We start from the raw sequence: 24,460 nt of genomic DNA, 5'->3' as shown, positions 1-24,460 counted from the left end.
TGTAGCATTAAGGGAAAAAAATCCAATACTGCAATACATGCAATAAAACGGAACTGGCTAGTGGGTCCAGAGCTGCCTCTGGCCTGTCCCCGTTAGCTTTTCAAAGCCTGCCTTCACTTTATCCTTTCCTTTTGAGATCCTTGGCACAACCATAACTGCTATGTTATTCATCCTTCCATGTAACACAGAAATTTTTTTGCCATTCTTGTCGTTTTCTCATGAGGGTTGTCTTTCCACGCTTAGCCCAATACAGTACTGTGTGGAAAATCTGCCTGCCTTACTGGTATTTTGCCCATGTTCAAAGCTTTTAAGCAAATCCTCATTTCACTAATACATACACACCAATACCATGCACTTAACATAATTTTAACTACCTGCAGCTAAAGCAAAAATACACGTATGCGTATAAATTACACACACTGCAGTTCCAAATGCCTCTCAGCAGTGAGGCCAGAAGGACATGGGTAAAATAGAGGGTGAAGAGTTCTTTGCAGCATCCCGAGCACGCTTTCAGCATCTCTGCAGGGAACGCCAAGAAAACAGGGAAGTGGCTGTGGCTCTCTCTTACCCTTTGAACATCCTCTCTGGCACTCCTCGAGGCGAGGGACGCTACCATGTTGTGCAGGGAACAGTCTTGGATTTTCCCTTGATTGCTGTTCAGTGAACTTCTGAGAAAAGCCATTGTGAGGTCAGGACTTTGGATCAGTAGAGCAAAACAAAATCACACTGGCACCGTAGAAAGGGGAATTACATGCAAAGAACAAATATTCAGTAGAGCTCCATTTTTGGCTGCAGTCTTCATGCAGCTTTTAACTACTTCTGCTCCAAGCTGCCCCATGTCTCAGTGTGTTGGCCTAGACAGCCTATGCCTAGAGATATTTTCCAAAGTCTTCCTAACCCTGTTAACTAGCGCAGGTTTACAGAGCTCAGAGCCGTAACGTACAGCTGATGCACTGGTTAAAAGCATTTCAAGAATTTGTCACATAACTAATCTTGGTGTTTAACTTAAATTTTCAACTCTGGCAAAAAAGCTAATTTATTGCTTAAAATTTAAGCATTTATGTGCTTATAATGACTTCAGGCCTTTGTATATGCCTGCCTACACCTATAAGGTAACTGAGACATGCAAGTACTTTGCTAACCTAGGGTCGGCATGCCTAAAACATACATGGCTGCCATCAAGGGAGCCTTCCGTTGTTAGTACTATTATAGTGAAATCAACAGTAGAATAAGGCAATTTTTGCAAAGATTTGCCACAAAAGAGTAGTTGGCGTGTTCGCAAGAAAAGCTGTTAATATTAGACCATAGACTTGTTTACCAAACAACCCTATGACTGATTGTACTCAATATCAGAAATTACATATACTGTGATCAACAAATGTTACACTTTTTAAACAAACCAATAAAGCCATCATTTAATTGCCTAGAAGACATTTTAGAATAACTATAAATAACCATAAAACTTTCACAGCTTTTGTTTCATGGTTTAAATGCACCTGAGAGACTGATAGGTTTCTCTGTGTTTCTTAATCATATGTGAACAGGTTTGTAGGCAAAACCATTCCTGATTTGTTTGGCCAGATGTCCCCTCTACCCCGTGCTAACCAATTCCTTAAGGACAACCCCTCTTCATTTTGTCAGAACGAAGCTTCATAAATCAGGGTAGTAGGGAATAAGCAGGTTCCACTACAAAAAATGGGAGCGGGCAGTGAATCATCGAGGACACTTTTTATCAGCTCCAGGAAAAACCGATGCTTTCAAGCACAAGTCCTTCAGTCAGCGTGTTCCCTCCACGTCTGCGTGCCCACGCGGCCCCACCAGCCCGCAGTGGCAGTCTGGCAGCAGAGCTGCAAGGCGGCACGGCAGGGGTCCAAGCCCGCGGTTGCCGGTCTCCAGCGGCCACCTCCAAAACGCCTCTTGCCGGGTCCCGCTGCCTCACTGTGCATCCTGCTGATCTAAGGGTGTCTGAAACAGGAGCACGTCCATGAGCTGGGCTTGGCTTCGGCATAAACTGGAGTGGGCAGAAGTGAGGGTTGGGCCTAGCCTTAAAGCTTTGTCATTTACTAAGAGACTAAGAACAATGACTTAGGAAGGACAGACAACCTCTAACAATGTACCATCAGTCTAGTCGGGGGAAAAAAGACTTGACTGGGTGTAACGTTCAGAACAAGGATATACCCTTGCAGAAATTCTAGGGCATAACGCGTGCCCGGTGCTGACATGACTTCACAGGTTGGATGAGGGTGTGCCTTTGCACCTTGTACATTCCTTCTCAGAAGAGTTGATCTTGTTTTCCAGCTGTGCGTATGCATTTAGACTCAGAAATCCTACAGCTAATGGAAACCTTTACTGTACTCATTAGAGAACATGCACACAGAGGAACCCAAAGCAATTTTACTTTGCCTCTTTCCTTTAACCAATTTCTTTTCGGGTGGAATAATTTTTGCATTAGATACCTTACTTTGTAGTCAATAAAAATGCATAGACATTTATTTTTTTGTTGTCGTCAATATTTTGTTTTGTGGTAAATCAGATATACGGTCGGTCTCATATTTGAGGATCTAAGAACCAGGATTTAAGAAAGTCTGGAAGCCAGAGCTCCCATTGGCTTCACACAGTGGTAGAATGTGTCTTCATTACTTATATAATTATATTTTATATTATATCCACACACAGACATACAGATAGGCACCAGGGAACCGCTTGTTAAAATTTCTGCTCTCTTCTCGGAATTTTATGCTGGTAAGGCAATAGAAAAAGCAAAAATGTTTTTCCTTTGCATCCTTCCATGCTCAAATTGAAAATTTGTTAACAAGCACAAGAAATGAAATTAGATTGATAAAACCCAAAGATCTCTAGTCACTTCTCATTTCAGGTAGGAGGAGAATAATGTTTGCTGGTGGATTGTTCCTGTGAAAGAACTGGACACAGGTTTGCAAGAATAGCATCATTTCGCTGCAGGGAAATTCTGTTTATTATCATGAGGCTGCAAATGTGCAGTCAAAAAGCTTCAATGCTTTAATTGCAATAGAGTAGATGCTCTGACTATGAGTCACTGAAAGGCTCTAACGACTTTCTATACGGAGAAAGGCAGGAAAATTCCCAGCTATTCATCTTTTCCCTCCTTTATCTCCTTAGAATCTCAACATGGAAGAACTCAAAATTTAATCTAAATTAATTAAATCGGTGACTGTACAGCAAATCACATAAACTGAATTAAACATGTTCAGACACTCTTGTCTTTACTTTGGAATAAAGATTAACTAGATTAAGACCAGTCCAATTCAAAGTGAACGTTGTCTACAGAGTTTTCTGTGGATTATCCAGCCCACAATAAATTCCTAGACATATTTTGGAATGAGTTTCCTGACTGCTGCTAGTGGACAAACCCTAAGGGACAGTCATCCCACAAGCTCTTTTGGGATGCCGACTCATCACCCAGAGAAAATACTATGTTCAGTGAGAAGCCTCTCTCTCTGGTAAAGCTCTTTATCTGCCAGATTCAGAGAACATCAGACCAGTAATCCAAAACCTGTACATCTATGGGAGGGAGATGGTGAACTGGTTTCTTGTAGCTGCTCTCCCAGATAGCTTGAAGCAGTAGCTTCAAGTACTGTAGGATGAATACGAGAGATAGAGACTACTGTGTCCGTAAAAAGTTAAATTCTCTTGCTTGACCATGGTTCCTTTGATTATCACCTTCTGTGTTGGCTCATGATGTGTTACCACAGAGCACTTTCTCTCCCTGCAGAAGTGGGGCGGGGAAGTTTGTCAAAAGTTTTTGTAACAATTCTTTGATTTTAAGGATTTCTAGGACTCTTAGCCTCAACTGTTCTTTTCCTGGTTTGAAGTATTTTCAGGCTTAATTTCTTCATCACCTTTGAGACTATTGGTGATTTTGTTGCTGTTGTTGCTTTTTGTTTGATTGGTTTGGTTTTCCTTTTTGGTTTTCCTGTTTGGTTTGGGGCGGGGGGGGGGGGGTATTGTTTTAATTTCTTTTTTTTTTTTTTTTTTTTTTTTTAATCTGTCCTTTTTCAAATCTACTGTAACCTAAAGTAGAAGCAACTGAGAGTTTGTTACATGGTAATTATACTATAATTATAGGTCTGATTTTTAAGTCAGTTGAGAGTTTTCGAGAAAGCAAGTTTTAACCTCTCACCTAAGAAGATCAACAGGAGATACAATTTGCCTTTGAACTAGAGCTATTAACTTTGACACCCAAAGTTGGTGGTACACACTTTTCCAAACACAGGAAACATCTGACTGCTGAACACCAAATAGAAATTCCCTGTTTCTTCATACATGAAGAACTTGGGTTTATTTACACTCCTACCTATTCTAAATGTGGAAACAGTAAAAAAAAAACCCCACTGTTGAGGAAAATTACCTTGTGGAAAATGGCGTTTAAAAAAAATACATCATGCCTTGAGAACTTCATCTATGTGAATACAGAAATGTCTTGAAACTGTTTCAGATTGTCTGATTTGATTAAAAATAAATCTAAACTGTAGTGTAAATAGCACAAGGAAGGGAGAGGTCGCAATGAAAATTAGGTTTTGGTTCTTTCTGCTTTTGCATGGTGACTGGTAGAAGAGAGAGACTGAGCCAGCTTCAAGAAACAAAGTTCTCATCTGCCAAGATCTTTGAAAGGCCAAACCCTTTGTATTTATCTAATCTACACTATCTGTCATTATTGCGCTTTTGTTGCTATCCATCAATATTAGCTGATATGTATGTCAGTGAACACACAGAAGAAAAATTTCTAAGCACAAACCATTCCTAAAACCAAACAAAACCATAAAAAAGTATGGACTTTCGGGGGTAGAATACATTCTAAATTACATGCCATAAGTATACATTATGCAATTGTATCCGTTTCAGTTTTCACAATCCACTGTGAAATGCAAGAGAACATGATCTTCTTGTGTGCCTGGAGAATACAATAGACTTTACAGTTCTGTCAAGGGTGCAGAGGAATGTTCTTTTCCTCAGAGCAGGAAATTAGCAGACATCAAAATACATGACTTTTCATTATAGGAAAAAAAGAATTAAAGAGATTAAAGAGAATATGTGCACTTTGCCATGTAGTTCCAAAAAGATATTACTGCTGTTACCTTTATGGAATGGATGGATCTTTAGCTTTAAGCAAGTTGTGCAATTTCAGAATCGCTGTATAAAAGAATGCCATATGTAATCAATCAGAGTTCCAGAAATAGGTTGCTTACAGCATTCATCCATTAACTCATTTCCTTGAAAAGTAAAAGGATCACAAATAGAAGAAAATCCAGACGTCAAATCTCATGTGCTGTCTTAAAAAAGTTGGGAGAGGGGTTATAAAATAAGCTCTAGGGTATGCCAAAGCATGAGAAATTTGCTAAGATTCATCAAATCATGTGAAAACAATGATAAAGACAGATGCCAAAATGGAAAATGAAAAAAGAACAATAAAAGTGTATTAAAAATGCATTCAATTTTACAATCTTTATTCAAGGTTAAATAACTCCTTTTTTACAGAAACAAGTTGAGGCATTTACCTGTTTCTTTCAAATAGACTAAGATAAAAATTGCCTTTTTTTTGTTTGTTTGTTTGTTTTTAGATTGTGTGTGATAAGTTTTGTGGGGCAATAACTCCCTTATGCCCACTGCAAAACAAACCTTGAATTTCTCTATAAAGGCAGACATGACATGGACAGTATTGCACTTGACATCCGAGTCTTGTATCCCAGACTCATTACTCACTAGTTATATTACAAAACAAAGTTGAATGTAATCTGGACATATACAATACAGGTTAACATGCAACTTTTATAAACCAAATGAAAAATTATCCATTTAACGTACATTACTGAAATTACCATTCTACAGGGTGTAAAAGATACACAAATACCATAAAATTGCTAATGATTATTCTTTTATTCAGTTTAACTCTTCAGTGAATAGAAGTATTACTATTTAAAAAATGTTTTGGCCACTCTCAAGGTCCAGCCTCAGGTCAAAACAATATTCATGAAAACAGCAGAAAGACTTTTTCATCCCACTCACCACACACAAACCCACTCATAATTTGGTGGAGAAAAAAAAAGAAAAAGATGAAATTTGGTACAAATGCTACACAATAAAAATAATACAGTTAATTAAAAAAAAGATGAGCACCACTCTTGTTTCTAGGGTGAATGCCAAGTGAGATCTTGAAAGTTCTTGAAATCTGGGAGTTTAGTCAAAATTCAAGATCTAAATTAATGCTGTTAAAAGGACGGCTCGTATGAATGAGCCTAGTTCTTTGATATCCCTCAATAATAGAGACCTTCCTCACCAAGACCACCTATTTTCTCTCTTCTGATGAATTCTTAATTATTTGAGTGATTTCCATCCTGATGATTTTGAAGATGCACAGAACATTTTAGTACAGTCAGTCACAGCAGGGAAACTGCAAAACATACTGCCTGATTTCTGTACATCTTTGATAAATTGGAGAGAGATTGCTAGGAGAAGTAATTGGACTGTAAACATTGTCTACATACCAAATAGGATCTTTGCTGACGATCAGAAGATGCAAGTGATGGGAAAAGAGCGAATAGCTTTGTGAAATGAAATCTTCTGTAGGAACAGGGAATGTAGGCCACCAAGCGTTTGACAGGAAATGTGAACACCACTTTGTTGATAATGTTTGACTACTAAAATGTATTTCAATATTGAAATGGGTGACTTGCAGAAGAAAGTCTTTCAACCCTAATATTGAGCAGCAGAATCAGCCTTCTCAGAAACAGAACTTAAAAGGTATTTAATAAACAGCATAGATTTTTATTACTTTAAAAGTAATAAAAATATTTTCATTTCTTCCAGGTAAGTTTGTCATTTGATGACTTCTACATGGAAAACAAAAGAGTAACAGATAATTTACACGGCCTAAATCCAGAGTTCCCTAGTTCCTTAGGCAATCCTGACCCAAGTGGAATCTGAGACAGAATCCAGGGGTCAGCTTTGCCTCTCATGAGTTTATCCATGTGCCAGGGAAACAGGATTTGGTCCCACATGTAACTTGCACTGACATATGTGGAAGCCCAGTGGTTGGAAGGGCTGCAGATGCACGCCTTTGTCTGTGCACAGTTTCCACTATGAGAGATGCAGAAATACTGAAGAGTACAGATGTGAACCTGTAATTAATCTGTTCCAGTTTAATGACAGCCATCATTTCTTTCACACTGCAATAATTTTGTATTTAATATGTGATTATAGAATCACCTTCTTTCCAAAGACATCTGATACTGTTTATTTCTCTTTGCACAGAAATATATACTATAGGTTCTAATCCACTAATAGACAGTGTTAACCAGTTTGTTTAAACAAAACAATCTTTGTAAACCAAAACTAATAGTTTCACTGAAACTAGATCCTCATCTGTAGCCATTGACTCCAGTAGGCTTTGGATCAGGCCCTAAAACAGGCATGGGTCAGAACTAGCTAATATATCAGTCTCTCATCCAGGAGTTGTAGAGGATACAGAGACTAAAGTTGCACAGACTTTGTAAATATTTGTTACGAAATGGACATCAAGTTTTTTAGATCAAATATATGATTTACCATAGGGAATGTACATAATTGTTTGTCTGTGACTGTGTCGATGTACCTTTGATTTCTAGGTCTTCTTTTGTAAGTACATTCATATGTACATTTGGACCATCTGTTCCAGAATACTAAAAAATGCGGAGGAAAAGTGATATTAAAGAGTAAAGTATATTATTGTTCGCTTAAAATAGTCCAATGTTGTAATTGTTCATGCTAGCATGTTAACTGATTTTGGGGGGCTTTTTATTTCCTAGTGCTATGCATGATAACAGCATTACAATTTAAGAAGTTATGGCAAGTCATTACTAACTAGCTAAAACTGAGATTAAAAACACTCACTAACATAATGGAAATTAATATGAAGTGGCATCCATAGATCTATTTGTTGCTTAGTTTGGAAAAACAAACAAACAAACAAACAAAAACCCCCAAAAACAAACCAGCCCAAAAGAGCTGAATACATTATTTCAGACATGAATACATGGTTTGGCTGCTGGGCATTGAAAGAACTTCACAATTTTGGATACATCAGCAAAAGACTACTGTCTTTGTGTGTGATACTGAGTCTTTGCGTGTGAACTTTTCCCACATGTAAAGGGCTCCTGCAACTGTTCATGCAATGTTCCAGCATGTGAGGTTTATTTTGAGTGCCTAAACAGGATGTAAATGGTGAAATGGAGTTCTGGTAATCCTCTGGTTTAAAGTTTCTTTACTGGGGTTTCTAATTTACAAATATTTCTCTTTTGCTCTGGGTCCTCTCTACTAGAATTTAAAGGAAAGGGGAGGGGAAGAAAAGGCAGTCTATGCCTAGAACAGAAAACAACTCTGCAAGTGAATAAGGGCTTGATTTAGCTTTCCCTGAGATAACCCCAGGGACCGCGTTCTTAAACAACATCAAACAGCAACAAGGTCAAGGAAATAGGGAAACAGGACAAGAAAGAAGAGTTAGAGAGGAGATGTTTCTGTATACCTTAGATGCACAGAAGATAGGCAATAACACTCCTTGTTTCTGATGAAAAACTATTTAGTCACACAGGTGATATGAGGAATCTCTAAGCTCAGTAGTTTAAGCAGCATTCATGAAAAGAATATTTTTTTAAATTTAAACCAGTCCACCAAATAGACTGGTACAAATATGTTCCTTAACAGAAATATATGGGATTGTGTGTATGAACAAAGTAGTATAGAGCTATTGTATATACCTAATTTCACAAAAATAGGCTTACACATGATAATTTTTAATCCTCAGTATTAACGAGAAAATTAAAAATATTTGTGATGCTATTTTTTTAAGATGGGGTGCTTTAATATTAAAGGGGGAGGTTTAATATTTCTACTAACCTTTACCACTAAAATGTTATCTATAGTTTTCCCAACACAAGATATATTTTCTCTAACAGAATGATTATACCACTGTAATGTGCAAACAAATATCACATAATCAGCTGAGAAGAAACAAGTGGGTTTAGATTTTCTGCCAGTAAAACTAAGTTTGTAGTGTCAGACGTGCTAACAGAAATCTGCAGCCACGGCCCCTTTTTGCTTTTCTTGGTTCTTGTAAGTTACATTTTTAAAAGTGGTTGTTGAGCCTCTGTACAGTGGATTTGTTTCCTAAAAAAAACCAAACAAAAACAGAAGAAATGGGAGTCATGCAATGTTTAACTCATCTTGCCACTGCTTCATCTGCGAGCAGATGTAGTTGCACAGAACTGCCTTGAGCGTACCCCTTCAGCAAAGGGGTCATTTTGGTCCATGATTCCTGACCCAGCATTATGATATAGGTCATATATGCACCAGCTAGTACCACTCTGCTTCCTAATGTGCAAAAGAAGATGATTTGTACTCTCTTTCATGAGAAGGTCAGGCCAGACATCTGCCTGGCTCAGCAACGTGTTCCCAACAGCAGGCAACGCAGGCTGCCCATGGAAAAGCTGACACACATTTCACAAAGCTCTTGGGTCAGAGGGGATGTCCTCCTTCTATGGATTTGTCTGTAGACATTTTGAATCCATGCAAACTTATCATCCAGAATATCTTTGGAAATAAATCATATGCCCTAAGCAGGTGTTGTGTAATGATATCTTCTGGCTTCTTTGGAGCCTGCTATCTCACTGTGCTTGCTTGGGAAAAGTCAGTGAACAGATGTCCCATCTTCAATTTCCCCAGTCATAATTTTATAGACCAGTAACACACCCTCCTCCCACTGTTTCTTTTCCCTAGTGAGGACTTCTGGTCTATTCTTTGTACAGAAGTAATTTTGCACCTTTGGTCATTTTGGAAGAGCCTTCAGCAGCTCGCTCACATTCCAAGCCACTGAAATCCAGACTGGTCTATATGAGGCAGAACAAACCAGTCTAAGGGCAGGAACATGCTTCCCTTCGCACCTGCCTCCCGGATTAAAGTAATGCACATCATCAAACAATACTTTATCAAATATGTCCAATATAATTTGTGTATCAAATGTTGTGGCTGGACCATTCTAAAAGCACAGATAATGTCTCAGCGGTGAGGTGTGACTTGTCACGGTCCTTGAGCCACACAGACTACCACGTGTTGGGAGAAGGGTAAATCCCACCTGGGCTTTTAATCCTGGCCTCCCATGATTCACTTCCTATCATTTCCTCTTGCAACAGAAAGAAAATGAAAATGCTTCTATCAAGTGTATCCTTCCCTTCCCTCTTCCCATATGTAGCTCGCTCGAAGGATAAGAAAAGAGTCTCAGGTGGCCTCGCCTGTAAGCAACTGATTTTTCCCACCTCAAAAGCTGAAAGGGCAGCAGCATCCATTCTTGCAGAAGTGTTGCAATCACAGGGCTTTGTACGAGAATGGAGCTGGGTGAACGGCAGCGTATCGCCTGTCCTCCTGACACCCACCAGAAATGCTTACTCAACGTGCTTTTTTTCAAAGAGCCTCAGAAGTCTTAAAGCTTTTGCAGAAGAGCAAAAAAGTCAAGGGCAGAAAGGAAAGAAGAAAAGGGAACATGTGGTATAAGCTTGCATTAGACATCCGCAAGCTATAGATAGAAGAGAAGGCCTGAATTTCTCTGGCCTTTTACCTACATTTTGGACAGCTTACATTGATTGCTCCTCTGTGTGAGTGGGCTCTCATCATGACAGAGACCATCAATAACCTCTCTTTCCCAAAATGGGCTCTGTTTCTGGGAAGAGGAGTACGCCTCTGATAATTGCATGGGCAGCGAACAACTTCGCTGAGATTAATCAAAGGTGAGGTACTGATTAAAAAACAATTAATAAAAAAATGTTATCTACACGCTTTTACATGGGGAAGAAATTAAACTAGGAGATTGAACTCCAGCTATTTTTCATCCCTAAAAAAATTGTAATTTTACTTTATAGAATACTTAATGTAGTGAAAACCTATCAGTAAAATCTATCAATTTAAAAGAACAAAACCAAGACACAGCTTTTTAAAGGCATTTGTGCATCATGCAAGCAAATTAAAGAACCTCATATAAAATCAACGCAGTTAACGTACCGTTTGCCATTTAACTTTCGATTTTTCTGCTTCAAACTTGGCCACCTCTTTTCGGTCTTGAACTGACACCAGTAATTTCCATATACAAAGTAAAACAATGCCAATGAGGAGGATAGCAAGGGTGACACCCACCATTATCATTGGGATGTTTGGAAGCTGTGGGCAATCTGTGGAAACAAAACCAATTATGACTATCAATAAACTTTAGGCAATTAAAAACATCCAAGAGCCATGGTGGGCTTCTCATTTGCTGTGAACTGTGCATGCCTTTTCCTTCAAGTCTATGTTATTTTCCTCCTGTTAGCTTGCTAAAGGGTTTGTGAAACTGGCTGAAAAATATTGCATTAAAATGTTTAAAAAATTAATTGCTAACTTCTTCCACTGCTCTTTTACCGTGTCTATTAGCAGCTGCTGAATACAGACGCAGATTCTGAAAAGAAATATTAGAAAATCATTTTCAGATCTGTGTCGATATAATTCTAAAAACCAGGGCTGAGTTGACAAGATTATGAATTTTACAATATTACAGCTGAAGCTCTACTTCAATTAACTCATATTTAGTGTGTTGCAGAGGAAAAGATTCTAGCAAAATCTGTATCAGGGTGAAGTCACCAATGATATTGAGAAAATAGAGGAAACTGCATTTCACTCATTAAAACATAGAGGGAAAAAAATCCATTAGACATGCTGAAAACATTGGACTGAAGAATTTGAAGGAATTTTGCATTTCAAGTTCTGCAATAAATTTTATCATACAATATTCAGAGAGTCAAAATTAAAACTGAAGCTTTTGCTTCACCAAAATGGAAAGAAGTTCGGTTGTTTTAATATTAAAAAGTATTGTTCATGAAAGGTGGTGAATGCTAGTATTTTACAAATTTTTCTGCTGAACCATGGGTTAAGGACATTGAAAATTTCATTTCAGTCTTATTTGGCTTACACGATTGTGTTTCACATTACTTTTTTGCTTGATGTCATCATTTAACTAATTCTGAGGCATCTGGTTTGAGCAGTGGGTTAACGGTCTGGCTACTGGTACCATCTTGAGTTTGGTTCCATAAATGAAATCAATTTCTAGAGCATTTCTGAAGGTCTCATCTCAGTTCATATCTGCATGCATTGCAGCCGCCACAGCACAGTAGTGTCAAGGCCCAGGAGCAGAACAGCAGATGACAGTGAACCTGGTTATCGTAGGGTTGTGGGACAGCCACTACACAGCCTTTAATGAACCATGCTTTCCTTAAGATATTTCTTTCACTTTTTTTTTTTTTTTCAGATCTACTTAAAATGCATAGTAAATGTATTTAATAAAGAGAAAATCTTACCCTTAAATTCTTGAATCTTAGGGTGTAGTTTACAAAGGGATGTGCTTCTTTAGTACTAGCTTTGTAACAACCATCTTTGCTGTAATAGTAACCTATACAAAACCAGACTACTGTTCTTACGGTAGAAGCTGCTTTTTTTGTGCAGTGAAATCCCTTTCATTTTCACACGTATGCTATAGAAAGGCTGCACAAAGGGTTAACAAAATAAATGCCATTTGTGCCAACAGAATGAGGTTACAATGCTGCATTCCTTTCCCTAAAACTTATCTAACATTTAGCCCTGAGACACTGGGTGTGTCATGTCCATCTTTCCCCCCCTCCCCCCCGCCCCCGCCCCCAAAAAAGGCATTTTCTTTGCCTGGAAACTAAACTGTCTGGCAGCTGAAAAGTGGTGTCTGTTCTGTCCTGTCCTAAATCGTTAGGAGCTTTACTGAAAAATCAGTAGTGAAACAACAGTAAATAAAGAAGTAATGTTAAATGAAAGAATATCAGGAGACTGGTTGAATATGTTAGTTATGCAAAATATTCAAAGCTTAATGATGCTGCAACATTAAATGTAATTATATTTTAGAATTTCATCAGGTATACCCAATCAGATAGTCTTTTGGAGATTTGTCCGTCTATGAAATACATGTAATTTCAAAGTGAATTATAGTTTTCTCATATAAGGCAAATGACATTTGGTATCATCATCTTATAATTGCACAGGGCTTTAGAAAAATGAACTTACTCTTGCAGCCCAGGGATCGTTCTGCCCATCTTTCATGAAAGGCCAAGTATTTATTTTACTAACACATTAAATACGTACTTGAGGAGGTGCTCCTTTGGCTGGGCAGAGGAGAGCTACAAACACAAGGAGGTGCAGTGCTGCTTAAAAGAGCTCAGCTTCTAGATAGCTTATCCTGCCTGTGTTTTTAGATCAGATTTCATGTAGAAAATGCAATATTCACTGCTTACCTTTCTGTTCTATGCTATGAATGACTGTCCTTCCCTGCTCATCCATAGCCAGTAGAAATGTGGTTATACATTCGTTTTCCCCCTGCAAAGAGCAGGGAATGGATTTATCCTCCGAATAATCTGCAGAGGGAGGGAAAAAAGTCATTCATCAGATCAAATGAAATTTAACACATAGTAACAAGAGAGACTGCTGGCATCCTGTCTGTCACAGCCTCGTCTGTGGATGGTAGAGAGTGAAAGATGAAAGCAGAAATTCTACTGGATTTAACAACTTTTCCTCCAACCCAAGCTTTGTTTTGTTCTGACTTTTCACTTATATTTCCAAAGAACTGATCCACATGTTGTCAATCTGCACAGACCGTCTAGCGCACCTTATTAATCTAGTCTACTGTGAATATCAATGAATTGGAAGTGCTTCAAAGATGCTTAACCACCAGCTGTCTAGGAAATGTAATAGTCCCCACTTATAGGACAAAGTAAACAGTATGTTCTCTTTGGTTCACAGTTCCTCCTACCTTTCCTAGATTCTGTTTCAGAAGGAGATATACATAGATCAAACAGCAATGGATATTGTTAAAAGGGCTCCCATTTATTTCTTCCACAATAGCCCTCTCAAAGATTAATGTGTCCAGTACTGTCACAACAACAAATATAGATTAATAACAGAAAACTGCAATTCTGGGATCTTTGTAATGTGATTCCAAGGGAAGCAGATAAAAAGTGACCCAAGATGACAGTCTGCCCCCATTTATTTGTCTCTCCATTTAACGTAGATCTGCACAAAAACTTAATTATTTTTTTTTTTCCCCCAGATGATTCCTAACTGGGAAACCTTTTCTGCAGAGAAAAGTTCATTCAAAGGGAACAGGGAGACAGGAGGAAGCTGGCTGTGAGGGAAAATATAAAGCAAATAAGTCGACTGAAAATTGAGACTACAGATCCAGAGCCAGAAATGCTGTAATTTGGAGCATAACCATTATATAATATTTTTACAGAGCAAAAATGTCTGGCCTTATAACTGTGTGCAATAATACCTCTGAGGCTGAATGCCTATTATGTTTCCATATAACCCATGATTTGAACAGCACTGGAAATCTAGGTATGCTTTTCAATACATTTTTAGAAAAACGTCTTAGGTTTTATTTTTAGAGGCAAGAAAATACAGTGAGCTTCTCAAACATTTCTTTAAAAGTAATTGTCACTCTCCATTATTTCTTACCCATTCAAAACTCTTATTGAAATTTCATAAGCAACTGTACTAAAAACCTTAAGTCCTCAAACTTTAATATGAAGAGTAATGAAATGCAAAGTAGGAACCAGATAGGACTGTGGATTTTAAAGAAACCTATGGTACATAAAGAAATAAGTGCTCACTTTTCTACTTTTTTCTTTTTTTTTTTTTTCATATTGCTTATTATCATGAGGTTTGATCTTAAAACACTATTAAACACCATAGAATATAAGAAAGTATAAGCAGTTGACTACCTTACAGTCATTTTCTCTGCTTGTTATGAAAAGAGAATCACATCTGACTGAATTTCAATGGAAACATGCTCTTGATTTGGAATAATCTTGCATTTAAGCTGTTGCCTGTCCTTGGTGGCAGAGCAATGTGTTATCTGTCAAGGTGACAGGCAGACAAGGCTTGCTGATTTAACAAGATTTGGTTTTGTTAGAAGGAAGGGCCACAAACTGCAGACTGAGTGTACTGAATTAATGGCACTCATTGCCAGGTCACAATTCCAGTAACACTGTCACAAGTTTTGCAATATTTGTTGTTTCCCAACTCTTTTAAGCAAGCAGATCCAAAGAATATTAGCTTGCTTAAAAAAAAAAAAAAAAGAAGAAGAAGACGAAGAAGGAAAAGGGTAGTTGTTAGCTATTCTGAAGGCGGAGAAAAACTTGCAGGCATATTCCAAATATCATCCAGAAGGCAATAACTGCAAATATAATAATTATTTTTAAATTGTGATTCTTAATTTAAGGTCGTAATTTGAGACCAAGGGGAGCAGAAATCTGATTATGTGCAAGGATGTAGAAATGAAAGCAAAGATGCCAGTTCAAGCTATTCAGAACCCAGTTTATGCTTAGTATTTTTTTTTCTCTGACGTTATTTTTAGGATGAGGGATCACTAAAAGAGACTATTGCATAGATTATTCTCAGTTCATCAGCACAAAAATTTGCCTAGGTGGGTAAACTCCTGTAATTTACACCTGTGTAACTTTCTGAGTTCTGCAGTGAATCATCATACTTCTCCACTTCTGCCTGCAGCCTAATTCCATTAATTTCAATGGTATTTGAAATCGTTGGAGTCACGCTGGAAGAAGAATTGGGTAACAGGCAAGCTGAGGCTTCAGAGAGTGAAAGACTGTTTCCTAACAGATACTTAGATAAAAGATTCAACAAAAAAAGATTGACTGTAAATTTAAATGTCATTATGCCCTTTCTTGTTTGTCTTTTGCTCAACAAAATGCCGGTTTTGAATAGTTTCGGCTCACTTTGAGTCAGAACAAGAGAGCAGCGCCGACAGAGAGGTTTGTTCAGGCTCCAGCATCCACTTTGTTGCCGTACTGGGAATTTGTGCAGTGTCAACACTATGTGGTAGGAAAAACTCCGTTTCTCCGGAAAGTGTAACTGTCCCTGTTGGGCTTGTGGCAGGAGCAGCCTGGTGCCCTGTGGCTGTGGTGGTGGCAGGAGCCACTGTTTAGGAATTGCTGTTCCTCCTGGGTAGCGAGTAGTGCAACAAGGGCTCCTCTTACACCCATCTGGCAAGGGGGGCGATTAGCCTGCTTTACTATTCAAATATTAAAAAAGGATGAAAATAAATATTCGAAAGCGATGCCTGCCGTGGAGATAAGGGCAGTGAAGGTGAAGCCATCAGCAGCCCCAGAGCTGCTGTGCCAACCCGTGCCCTGCTGGATCCCCAGCCCAGGCAGAGAGGCTGCCCGCACCGCGGCCGTGCCGGTCACCCTGCTGCGGCGGAGCAGGAGCAGAAATCCCCGGCACCACAGAACCGGAGCGGAGGAGGTGAAAGGCACAGATCGGAGGCTAAAATAGGCATTCCCAGAAAACAGGAAAATGTAAAGACTACGCCTTTTTCTTTATTGCTCCACAGTTCCAGTCACTGTGTTGCAACATACACATGCAAAAGAGAAAGTAAATCTTTAAAGTGCTAATATTTTATTTAACCTAGAGCTATTTCTAGTTTTCATAAATCCTTGAAGCATTAAAGAAATTGAAATATAAACCAGAAAGAAGCAGTATGCCACCATATGAAGTTGCTCAATAAACTGTCTTAAATATTATGTGGTGGTCTAGTTATACCACTTTCAAATTATTATTTTTTTGTTTAGGTAATAAAGGTTTAATTTTAGGATTTTTTAATTATTATTATGGTGAAGACTTTTTTTCCTCTTGATGCTACCTCCATGCCAAAACAAACCCTTTGAGCTATTACATAAGCATTTAAGATGAAACACAGTTTGCAACAGCTTCTTTTTTTTTTCTTTTTTTTGAGGGGTTAGTGTGGAAGCAGTTACCCAGCCTTCACTACAGCAGTTGCTGTAACTGCTGTAAATAAATTTTAAATCTAAAGAAGTAGCTGACAGTCCCAATCAGGGAAGCACAGGACATGAAAAAAAGGAAATAAGCAGGAACAGGAGATGATGTTGTCATGCTCATATCCCTGTGACCTCTGTGTACATAAACAGAGCCATATAAATGACTGTTTCTGCTTTTGATTAGTATTCATTATATTTGAAAGTAGAATGTCTTATATATTCCTAGCTACAAATATCTGCCATCTGGCAAAAGCAACCTAAAAACTTTACTAACGACAGAGATACAATAGAAGTGCTTTGAAGCTTGTAAAGACATTTTTTTTTGTTTATAAACAAATACTGATGTCTAGAAAGGCAAAGCATAATAATAATTTCAATAAAAATACAAAATTAGAGTTAGTTTTCCTTACAAGGGCAATATTTGCAACTTTTAAGCGCTGTATTATGGAGTAAAGTCATCAAAACCAAAAGGTGTAGCTTTGTTGGAAAGATGTACATCAGTGAAATTTCTGCATGCATGCAGCTCTGGATGGGCTTCCAAGTTTGGAGACACAAACCGTAGATGTGCATACAGCATTCTGCATTGTCATCCTAATTCTTACATTTGTCTTATTTAATATTTGTGGTACATCTGTGATGTGGATATATGTACCTATGTTCTGCCTCACCTAACAATTGCATTTTGCTATAGGATTGGGACTAGAACTGCAATTAGAATAAATACAGACTGCCTACTGAACAGGCAAGCACCTTCCTCTACAGGAAAGAAAAAGATACACTATTTCATTTTAAGTTATATTTTTTTTCTGAGAGTACTATTTTATTCAAGGTTAATTCCTATTCCAGAAATTCCTATTGTTGGGGGGCAGTTTGTAATTAAAGCAAGCAACTGAAAGCTGTGCTTAGCCTTTAGACTACTAGAAATGTCTTTGCCACAGGTAAAAGGGCTGTATCTAGTTGCCAACTGTAATCAAGAGTCTGCATAAGGACTGGAGTCAGGTTTTGCAGTTGTATGGTAAAAGAAGCCACACTGGAACTCACGGTACAGGCATGACTTAAACTCAGGGCCTTTCATCAGCCATTGATTTGCAGGGACTGGTATTTATTAAATTCTATACTTTCTTACATAAACTGCTTAGAATGTAGGTGTGATCCAGTGAGTTAATTAACCTGGAAGGGTAATACCAGCCCTGATCTGCATTTCCTGCTTACCACAGAAGAACCGTAGGCAGACAGGAATCGCCTTATGAGCCATAATATAGTTCCATGGCAGAAAAACAAGGCTACTTTCAAATATAAAGTTGCTGAAAGTGGAAACTATCACTAATCACGCACACACAGAAAAGGAAGACCGAGTATACAAACCCTTTGTGGTGCTGATCGTTGCATCAACCAATTTGCATTTGTCACTGCATTCTCCTGGTGACTTGTCATCTGAAGCCAAGTGACATTCCACACAGCTCCTGCAGAAAATAATTCAGCAGCTCATCAATCTCTGCCTGTCACAAGGCAACAACATAAAAGCCAGTATGTATGCATCTGCATTTTAAAAAGAAGCTAAACAAAAGGTCTTGTGCTATGGATACAGTAGTTCTTGGAAATATGATAGGTATTGCCACCAAAAAAAACCCCCCCGCCCAACCAAAAAAAAACCCCACCTGAATAAAGGTATTGTGGATAAGCTCTCTCTCATCCTCTTTTCTCTCCCAGCTTATTAGCTACCAGACAGAACCCCAGGCAACATTATTCATGTAGGTCTATCAAAGACATGCGGTTACTCACACATAACATTCATTTTCAAAAATAAATATTCTGAACTAAGCTCACGCTAAATACCAGCTGAAGGAATGCCTATCAGATGAACAATATCTGAAATCGACTTCAGAGAGATCAAGCTGGGGCACCTACTATAAGTCTTCCTTTGTTGGAAGTCTATTGAATAATGTATTAAAACACTATTCAGGTGTCTCAACAGATGTATCTTGAATGTGATTACTTGTCTCAGGAATTGCTTACTTAGATCCTAATTATATTAATGCAAATTATTGGAAAAATATTTACTTTAATGGTGGAATGACTGAAATATTATTTAAAAACAGAGTCTAAACCAATTCCTTTAAAAGTCTCTGAAAATCTTCCCAGAAAGTCAATGAGGATTTTAATAAATCCAGAGTTTATTCATGGAAAAAGGCAACAACGAGCAGAATTCATATACGAAAATTTTTGATGCAAAAATGTATCTTGCTGATTCTTCACAAATAGTTTCATCCAGATTGAGGGGCTGAGACTCTGAGAAGCAGCCTGAAGGACCGACTGCTTAAAGAAAAGAAAAGAGAAGAACTGCAACAAAACATCCCCCCCAAACTGGCCATCTCTTCTTGCACTGAGTTACGTATATCCATGGGAATATGCTGAGGCTGCTGAGATTATCTTCATGGGATGGAGATGACCGTATCACTTGCTCTGGAGATGGCAAATAGTAAAAGCAAGTGGGTAATGGGATAGCCTCTATCTCATGGAGGCAAATTCAGTGTTGTTGGTGTTTTTGTCATATTTGCCATGTTTCTCATGCTACCACTTTTTTTCTCAGCTGCCTAGCCATTGATCTCAATCCCCTCTGACCTGGTCTTTCAGCTCTCTCGGTTACCCTACCCAGGTATTCCTAATGTTCTGTCTCCTTTGGCTTTCCCTGCCCTGCGTTTCAGCAAGGGAAGACACTGAAACAGAGAGAAAAGATCTAACACTGCATACAATATACATGTTAAATAGGCTAATGTAATGCCCATCGTGTAACTTTATATTTCTTATTCTCTGCCAAACTGGGCAAAGCCGCAGCATTGTCCTTTGTGTTTAGAAGAGTTGCATGCAGAAGTTCTCTTTACTTAAAGCTTTGAACGAACTGATAGGCTTGCTTTTGTAGGTCAAATTTAGCACTAACATAAATGACGATTTAATCACATGCCTTAGAATAGCTTCTCATCTCAGATATAGAGTAGACTGCAACGGCAGGCATGAAAATACAGTGGCAGAGAGCTGGTATGGAAGAGAAATGGGCCTCAGCTCTAAATAAGTAGACATGACATCATCATGAAACATTAATGCAACCTACACTGACTCGGCGCTCAGCAAGCAAAACCAGGGTCATTAATAACTTGTATTCTGTGAAGTCTAATTCAACTTCTAGCTTAAATTTCTACTGAAGACTGCTCATTTTGGACCGACTTTAGGCCTACAAGACCTCACAATACAAGTATGAGCATGGGTGTACTTAGAGTGGTCAGCTTTATGTCACACATTTTTGGTTGCTTTTCCTATCATGCAGCATAACATACACCATGCATCACAGCAGGAAAGCTACATAAATTCTGTATGCTCAGTGAACAGAAGACACTTCACCCTTTACAATCAATTTATCATCAACTTATACATGACATACAGCTACCCACTCATTTCATCCCCAGACTATGACCTAGTTTATCATAGTTGGGCCTCTTTAATTCAGCCAAGCTTAACTGAATTTGGACTATGAATTTGCACATGCATAAAGCTTGAGCAGAGAGAGTGACCTTATTAATTCATATGCATGAGAACGGTGATACAAATGCCAATTTTTTCTGTGAGTCCTCAATTTTGCTGTAGCAGCTATGCTGGGATGTTTACATTCTGTACTGTGGACTGGAAGGAGGTTCATCTGTTTTTGTCTGATGTTATCATATAAGCCCACCATTCTGATTAGTTGTAGAGCCAGGGACAGCAGTGGAAGTGTGATGTGTTACTTATGCTGCTTGAAGGTGATTAAACTGTTTTCCATAAAGTCCTTTTGTACAAGAGTAATGCTGATAAATGGTTGATGTCTGAGTTATGACTACCCATCTCAAAGGACAAAGAAGCTCTTGGGTTCTGGTCTGTAAATCCAATTTACAGTAGCGGCAGCAAGCACGCTGCTGAGGCAGTATAGGAAAGAGATACCTGGATGATACAAACATCAGAGATGTAAAATGAGCACATTACCGCCTGGAAGTGCAAGGGTCACCGCAGAGAGGACATTTTTCACACGTTTGGCCTGAAGCCCCCAGATGGGTGCAAGCACACGACCCACAGATGCATTCGCCTCTCCCACTGCACAGCGTCCCATCCTCAGCAATGCAGGCGCTAGTGTCAGTTGTGCAATTACAGTATTCACCAGTCCATCCACTGTGGCACATGCATTCTCCACAGTCACAGTCACCATTGCCTGGAAAAATAGTTATTATACTTCAAATCAGTCTCTTAATAGGAATCTGAATGATGGCCATTAAAATCATTCTCCTTGATAGTAGATATTTTCCCCTCTCCAACTCTTCTCACTCTTAAACATCTTTCTTCCGCCCCTAGCATTTTCAGTTTTTAAGCCAGGGGATCAAATTTTCGCTTAGACTGGCTGTGAGCCAGTGCAGCTCCATTCTCTTCACTGGAGTCCTCCACACAGATCTTATCTCCTGACAGTGCACAACCTAACGGGTAAATCCTCTTTTCATTTATAGCAGCATAATTTCAGCCTGTGCTGTTCAGCACAATCTCATTGCTGGTTCCTGCCAGTTTAATGCTATCCCCGTTGTTTCAATATAATCACTTCTGATTTATAATGGTATAGCCCGGAAAAAAATTAGAAATACAAGTTCTCAAATTCTGATTGTATCTACTAAGATAAACCGAGAATCATTGTGGCTATTGGGTTAAAATTATAAAAATATCAGAATTACACTAAAAGTGATTAATTAAGATTAATTGATTAAGATTGCTACGCTTTGGTAATTATGTTCAAGTGAAATTGTACACTGGCTAACACTGGTGTATGTCAATATACTTACCTAAACTTCCTTGCAGCTACTATCATCTACAGCCTTTAAAAGTCTGACCTAGTGTGATGGTAGCCGATACGCTCCAGTAAAGCCGTGCCAGCTCAGACTAGCTATGGAGTGGCTAACGGTGTCTCATTTTTAAGTTTGCAAACAGGGTTAAAAGTCGTTTCTTGTTTTTAGTCTAAAGATCGCTCAGAAAGAGCAAATAACACTTTATACAGAACTGATTGCGACTGAATACATGACAAAAATACAGATTCACGAGCTCAGGGCTGAGAGTGAGGCGATAAAGCTCTCGAACGCAGCGGCTAAGATAGCGCCAAGGGACTGTACCTCCACACTGGAGCCCTCTGTGTCTCACACAGGAGAAGTCATCGCATTCGCAGCGCGGCCCGTACACTTTTCCGTACGGGGACGGGTGGCAAACGCACTGCCCGCAGTAGCAGTCGCCCCTCCCGCTGCAGGAGCTCTGCTCTGCCGAGCCCTTGCAGGAGCTGGTGCCGAGGGAGCTCTCGTCGCATTCGCAGCGCGGCCCCACGTACCCCGGGCTGCAGACGCACACCCCGCACTCGAACGATCCTCTCCCTTTGTTGCATTTGGGGCTGTTCGCCTCGGCCTTTGCCTGGCAGCTACAGTCGCACCGGGGATGAATCTCCATGTCCAGCGTGTCACTGAGCCCCACTGGTTTTATCACAATACGCCTTCTGGTTTTTTCACAGGAGGAGAGACTTACAGTCACGTTGAAAGAGACCTGGAAGGAAAAAAGGTGGCTGTTCAGAGCTGCAGCGCACGTAGCTCTGCAGGGTGCTCTGGAAGCACGTGCGGAGGACAGAACAAGAGGGGCGTGGATGCTGCCGACTTTTTTTGTAACTTGTTTGGAGGAAGATTATTTATTAAAGAGCAGACTCTCTGCCTTGGGGTCCTAAATTCTGCGGACTTCATGTCTTTTGAGAATTTGTTCTTTACTTACCGTGTCTCCCACCTTCACATGAGAGCATTTCTTCTGATGTGGAAAAAAGGTCCCATTGTTACAGATGGCTGTGAAAGAGAGATTGAGACCTTCTGTCTCACCCAAGATCTCCAGCTCCACCTCGGACCTCAGCTCCTTAAAGGAAAAAGGCGTGAGATGAATGGAGCAATAACACCGCCGAGCGCTGCTAGTGCCCCACGTCTGTGTAATATGGACTGTAACTTATCCCGACTTGCACAGCAGTAAATTAATGGGTTTGGCACTTTATTTACAGACTTCTCTATTGCAAGAAAAATGGGGAACGAGCAAAACAAAGCCAGTGCCGACAGAAGCGTCTTTCCGTGGAAGGCAATGGTGGTATCAGTTTAATATCCGCCATCACGGGTCTTATTTCCTGCCCTTGCAGGAGAATAAATTCAATGTTTTATTAAATCATCTTTCATCACCAAGCGCTCTGCTGACTGATACAGCTTTTCCTTTAGCTCTGGTCTTACTGAGGAACGGATTTGTGTCCCCGATTGCATTGCTAGCACTGGGCTTTTCCTGATTAGCCAACCTGTGTCAATATTGCTCCCTCTTTATCTCTCCTGGTAGAATCAAACCTCACAACCTCTCTCACGGCAGGGCAGGCTCTGAGCTCAGTTTTGCCTCGGTGCGGGGCCTCCATGAGTTAGCCTGATGCTTCCAGGGCCAGAGACAGAGCTGACCCTCATGGTGAGCTCCTGCAGCTGGGGGGCTTGCTCCCTTCCTTTCTTCTCCCGAGGGAAATTCCTGCTTCTTGAGCTGCTGGTGCTATTTCAAGTTGTATTCAACAATGTTCTCATTTCTTAAATGGATCTGTTCAATCAAACTTTCATTTCTTAAATGAAAAACTTACCTACTGAACTCTCTCGTACCAGGTTTTTATATTTTACTCTTTAAAATACTTCATAGCAACTTTGCTTACACAACTTAGGCTTAATCCAAAGCCTATGGCAGACCATGGGGAAATTCCCTATGACTTCATTGGACTGTGGATCTGGTAGATGGAAATTTTTCAAAAGTACCTTAGCAATTACTGAGCAAAAGTCTCACTGACCTGGCTTTGTGCTCTTTCGAGCTTAACTGCTTTACAAAATACCCTCTGCACTTCAATCAGAGCATGAGGCGCTCACTGACCTTACTTCAGTGAGTCATTCTAGTAAAGGCATCAGGATGACTCATTGGAGTAAAGGTCTGGCAGGGTAAAACAAACTAAAAGTAGAATAGGTATAAACCTGCATAGACAACAACTCCTTGTCCTTTGTACATGTCCTGGATTCCCTGGAAATTTGTCTTTATGGTTGTGTTTGGTGGTTGTTTTTTTTTAACGTCTCTTCATTTAGAAAACCTTGTCAGTAAACCAAAGCAACACATGTCATGTGAGACGTATTCATGTAATACCCAGAGCTCTTTGCAGCACGCAGCCAGAGCAGTTAAACTGTGCTCTGGGCATCAGGTTGATAATGTTGGTAGCTCTGGATATGTCCAGTTTTCCCTTCACATTTGTTTTAGAGTTAGGTGCTTATGTTGCTATTGAAACAAAGCAGATAGTCTTAGATAATAGCTAATAGCTGGGCTCTCACAAAAGGACCGAATATCGCAAACCTCTAGATAAAACTGTGAGTGTTGGTATGTGCTAATATTACAGGAAATATCACCAAGTAGTCCTCCTTTTACCAGCTGCAAAACTACGAGGCTCAAATAGACTGCAACTGTGAGAGAAA

General features: G+C 39.4%; 1 protein-coding gene across 2 annotated transcripts in view; it reads right to left on the bottom strand.

Annotated features, from left to right (window-relative positions):
* Positions 1-9,033: 9,033 nt before the first annotated feature.
* ITGB6 (integrin subunit beta 6) overlaps positions 9,034-24,460 on the bottom strand; it is a 32,534-nt gene continuing 17,107 nt past the window's right edge. For both annotated transcript variants that reach the window (XM_049799023.1, XM_049799015.1), the window contains 7 exons: positions 22,716-22,850; positions 22,079-22,496; positions 20,916-21,138; positions 18,270-18,367; positions 13,344-13,463; positions 11,062-11,228; positions 9,034-9,177 (listed from right to left, as the gene is read on the bottom strand). In XM_049799023.1, coding sequence (XP_049654980.1) covers positions 9,076-9,177; positions 11,062-11,228; positions 13,344-13,463; positions 18,270-18,367; positions 20,916-21,138; positions 22,079-22,496; positions 22,716-22,850 — 1,263 coding nt within the window. In that variant the 3' untranslated portion in view covers positions 9,034-9,075. The remainder of the gene's footprint in view (positions 9,178-11,061; positions 11,229-13,343; positions 13,464-18,269; positions 18,368-20,915; positions 21,139-22,078; positions 22,497-22,715; positions 22,851-24,460) is intronic.

The sequence above is a fragment of the Accipiter gentilis genome, chromosome 1, assembly GCF_929443795.1.
Source record: "Accipiter gentilis chromosome 1, bAccGen1.1, whole genome shotgun sequence".
In the NCBI taxonomy this organism is placed as follows: Eukaryota; Metazoa; Chordata; class Aves; order Accipitriformes; family Accipitridae; genus Astur; species Astur gentilis.
This window is presented reverse-complemented; position numbering and strand designations above follow the sequence as displayed.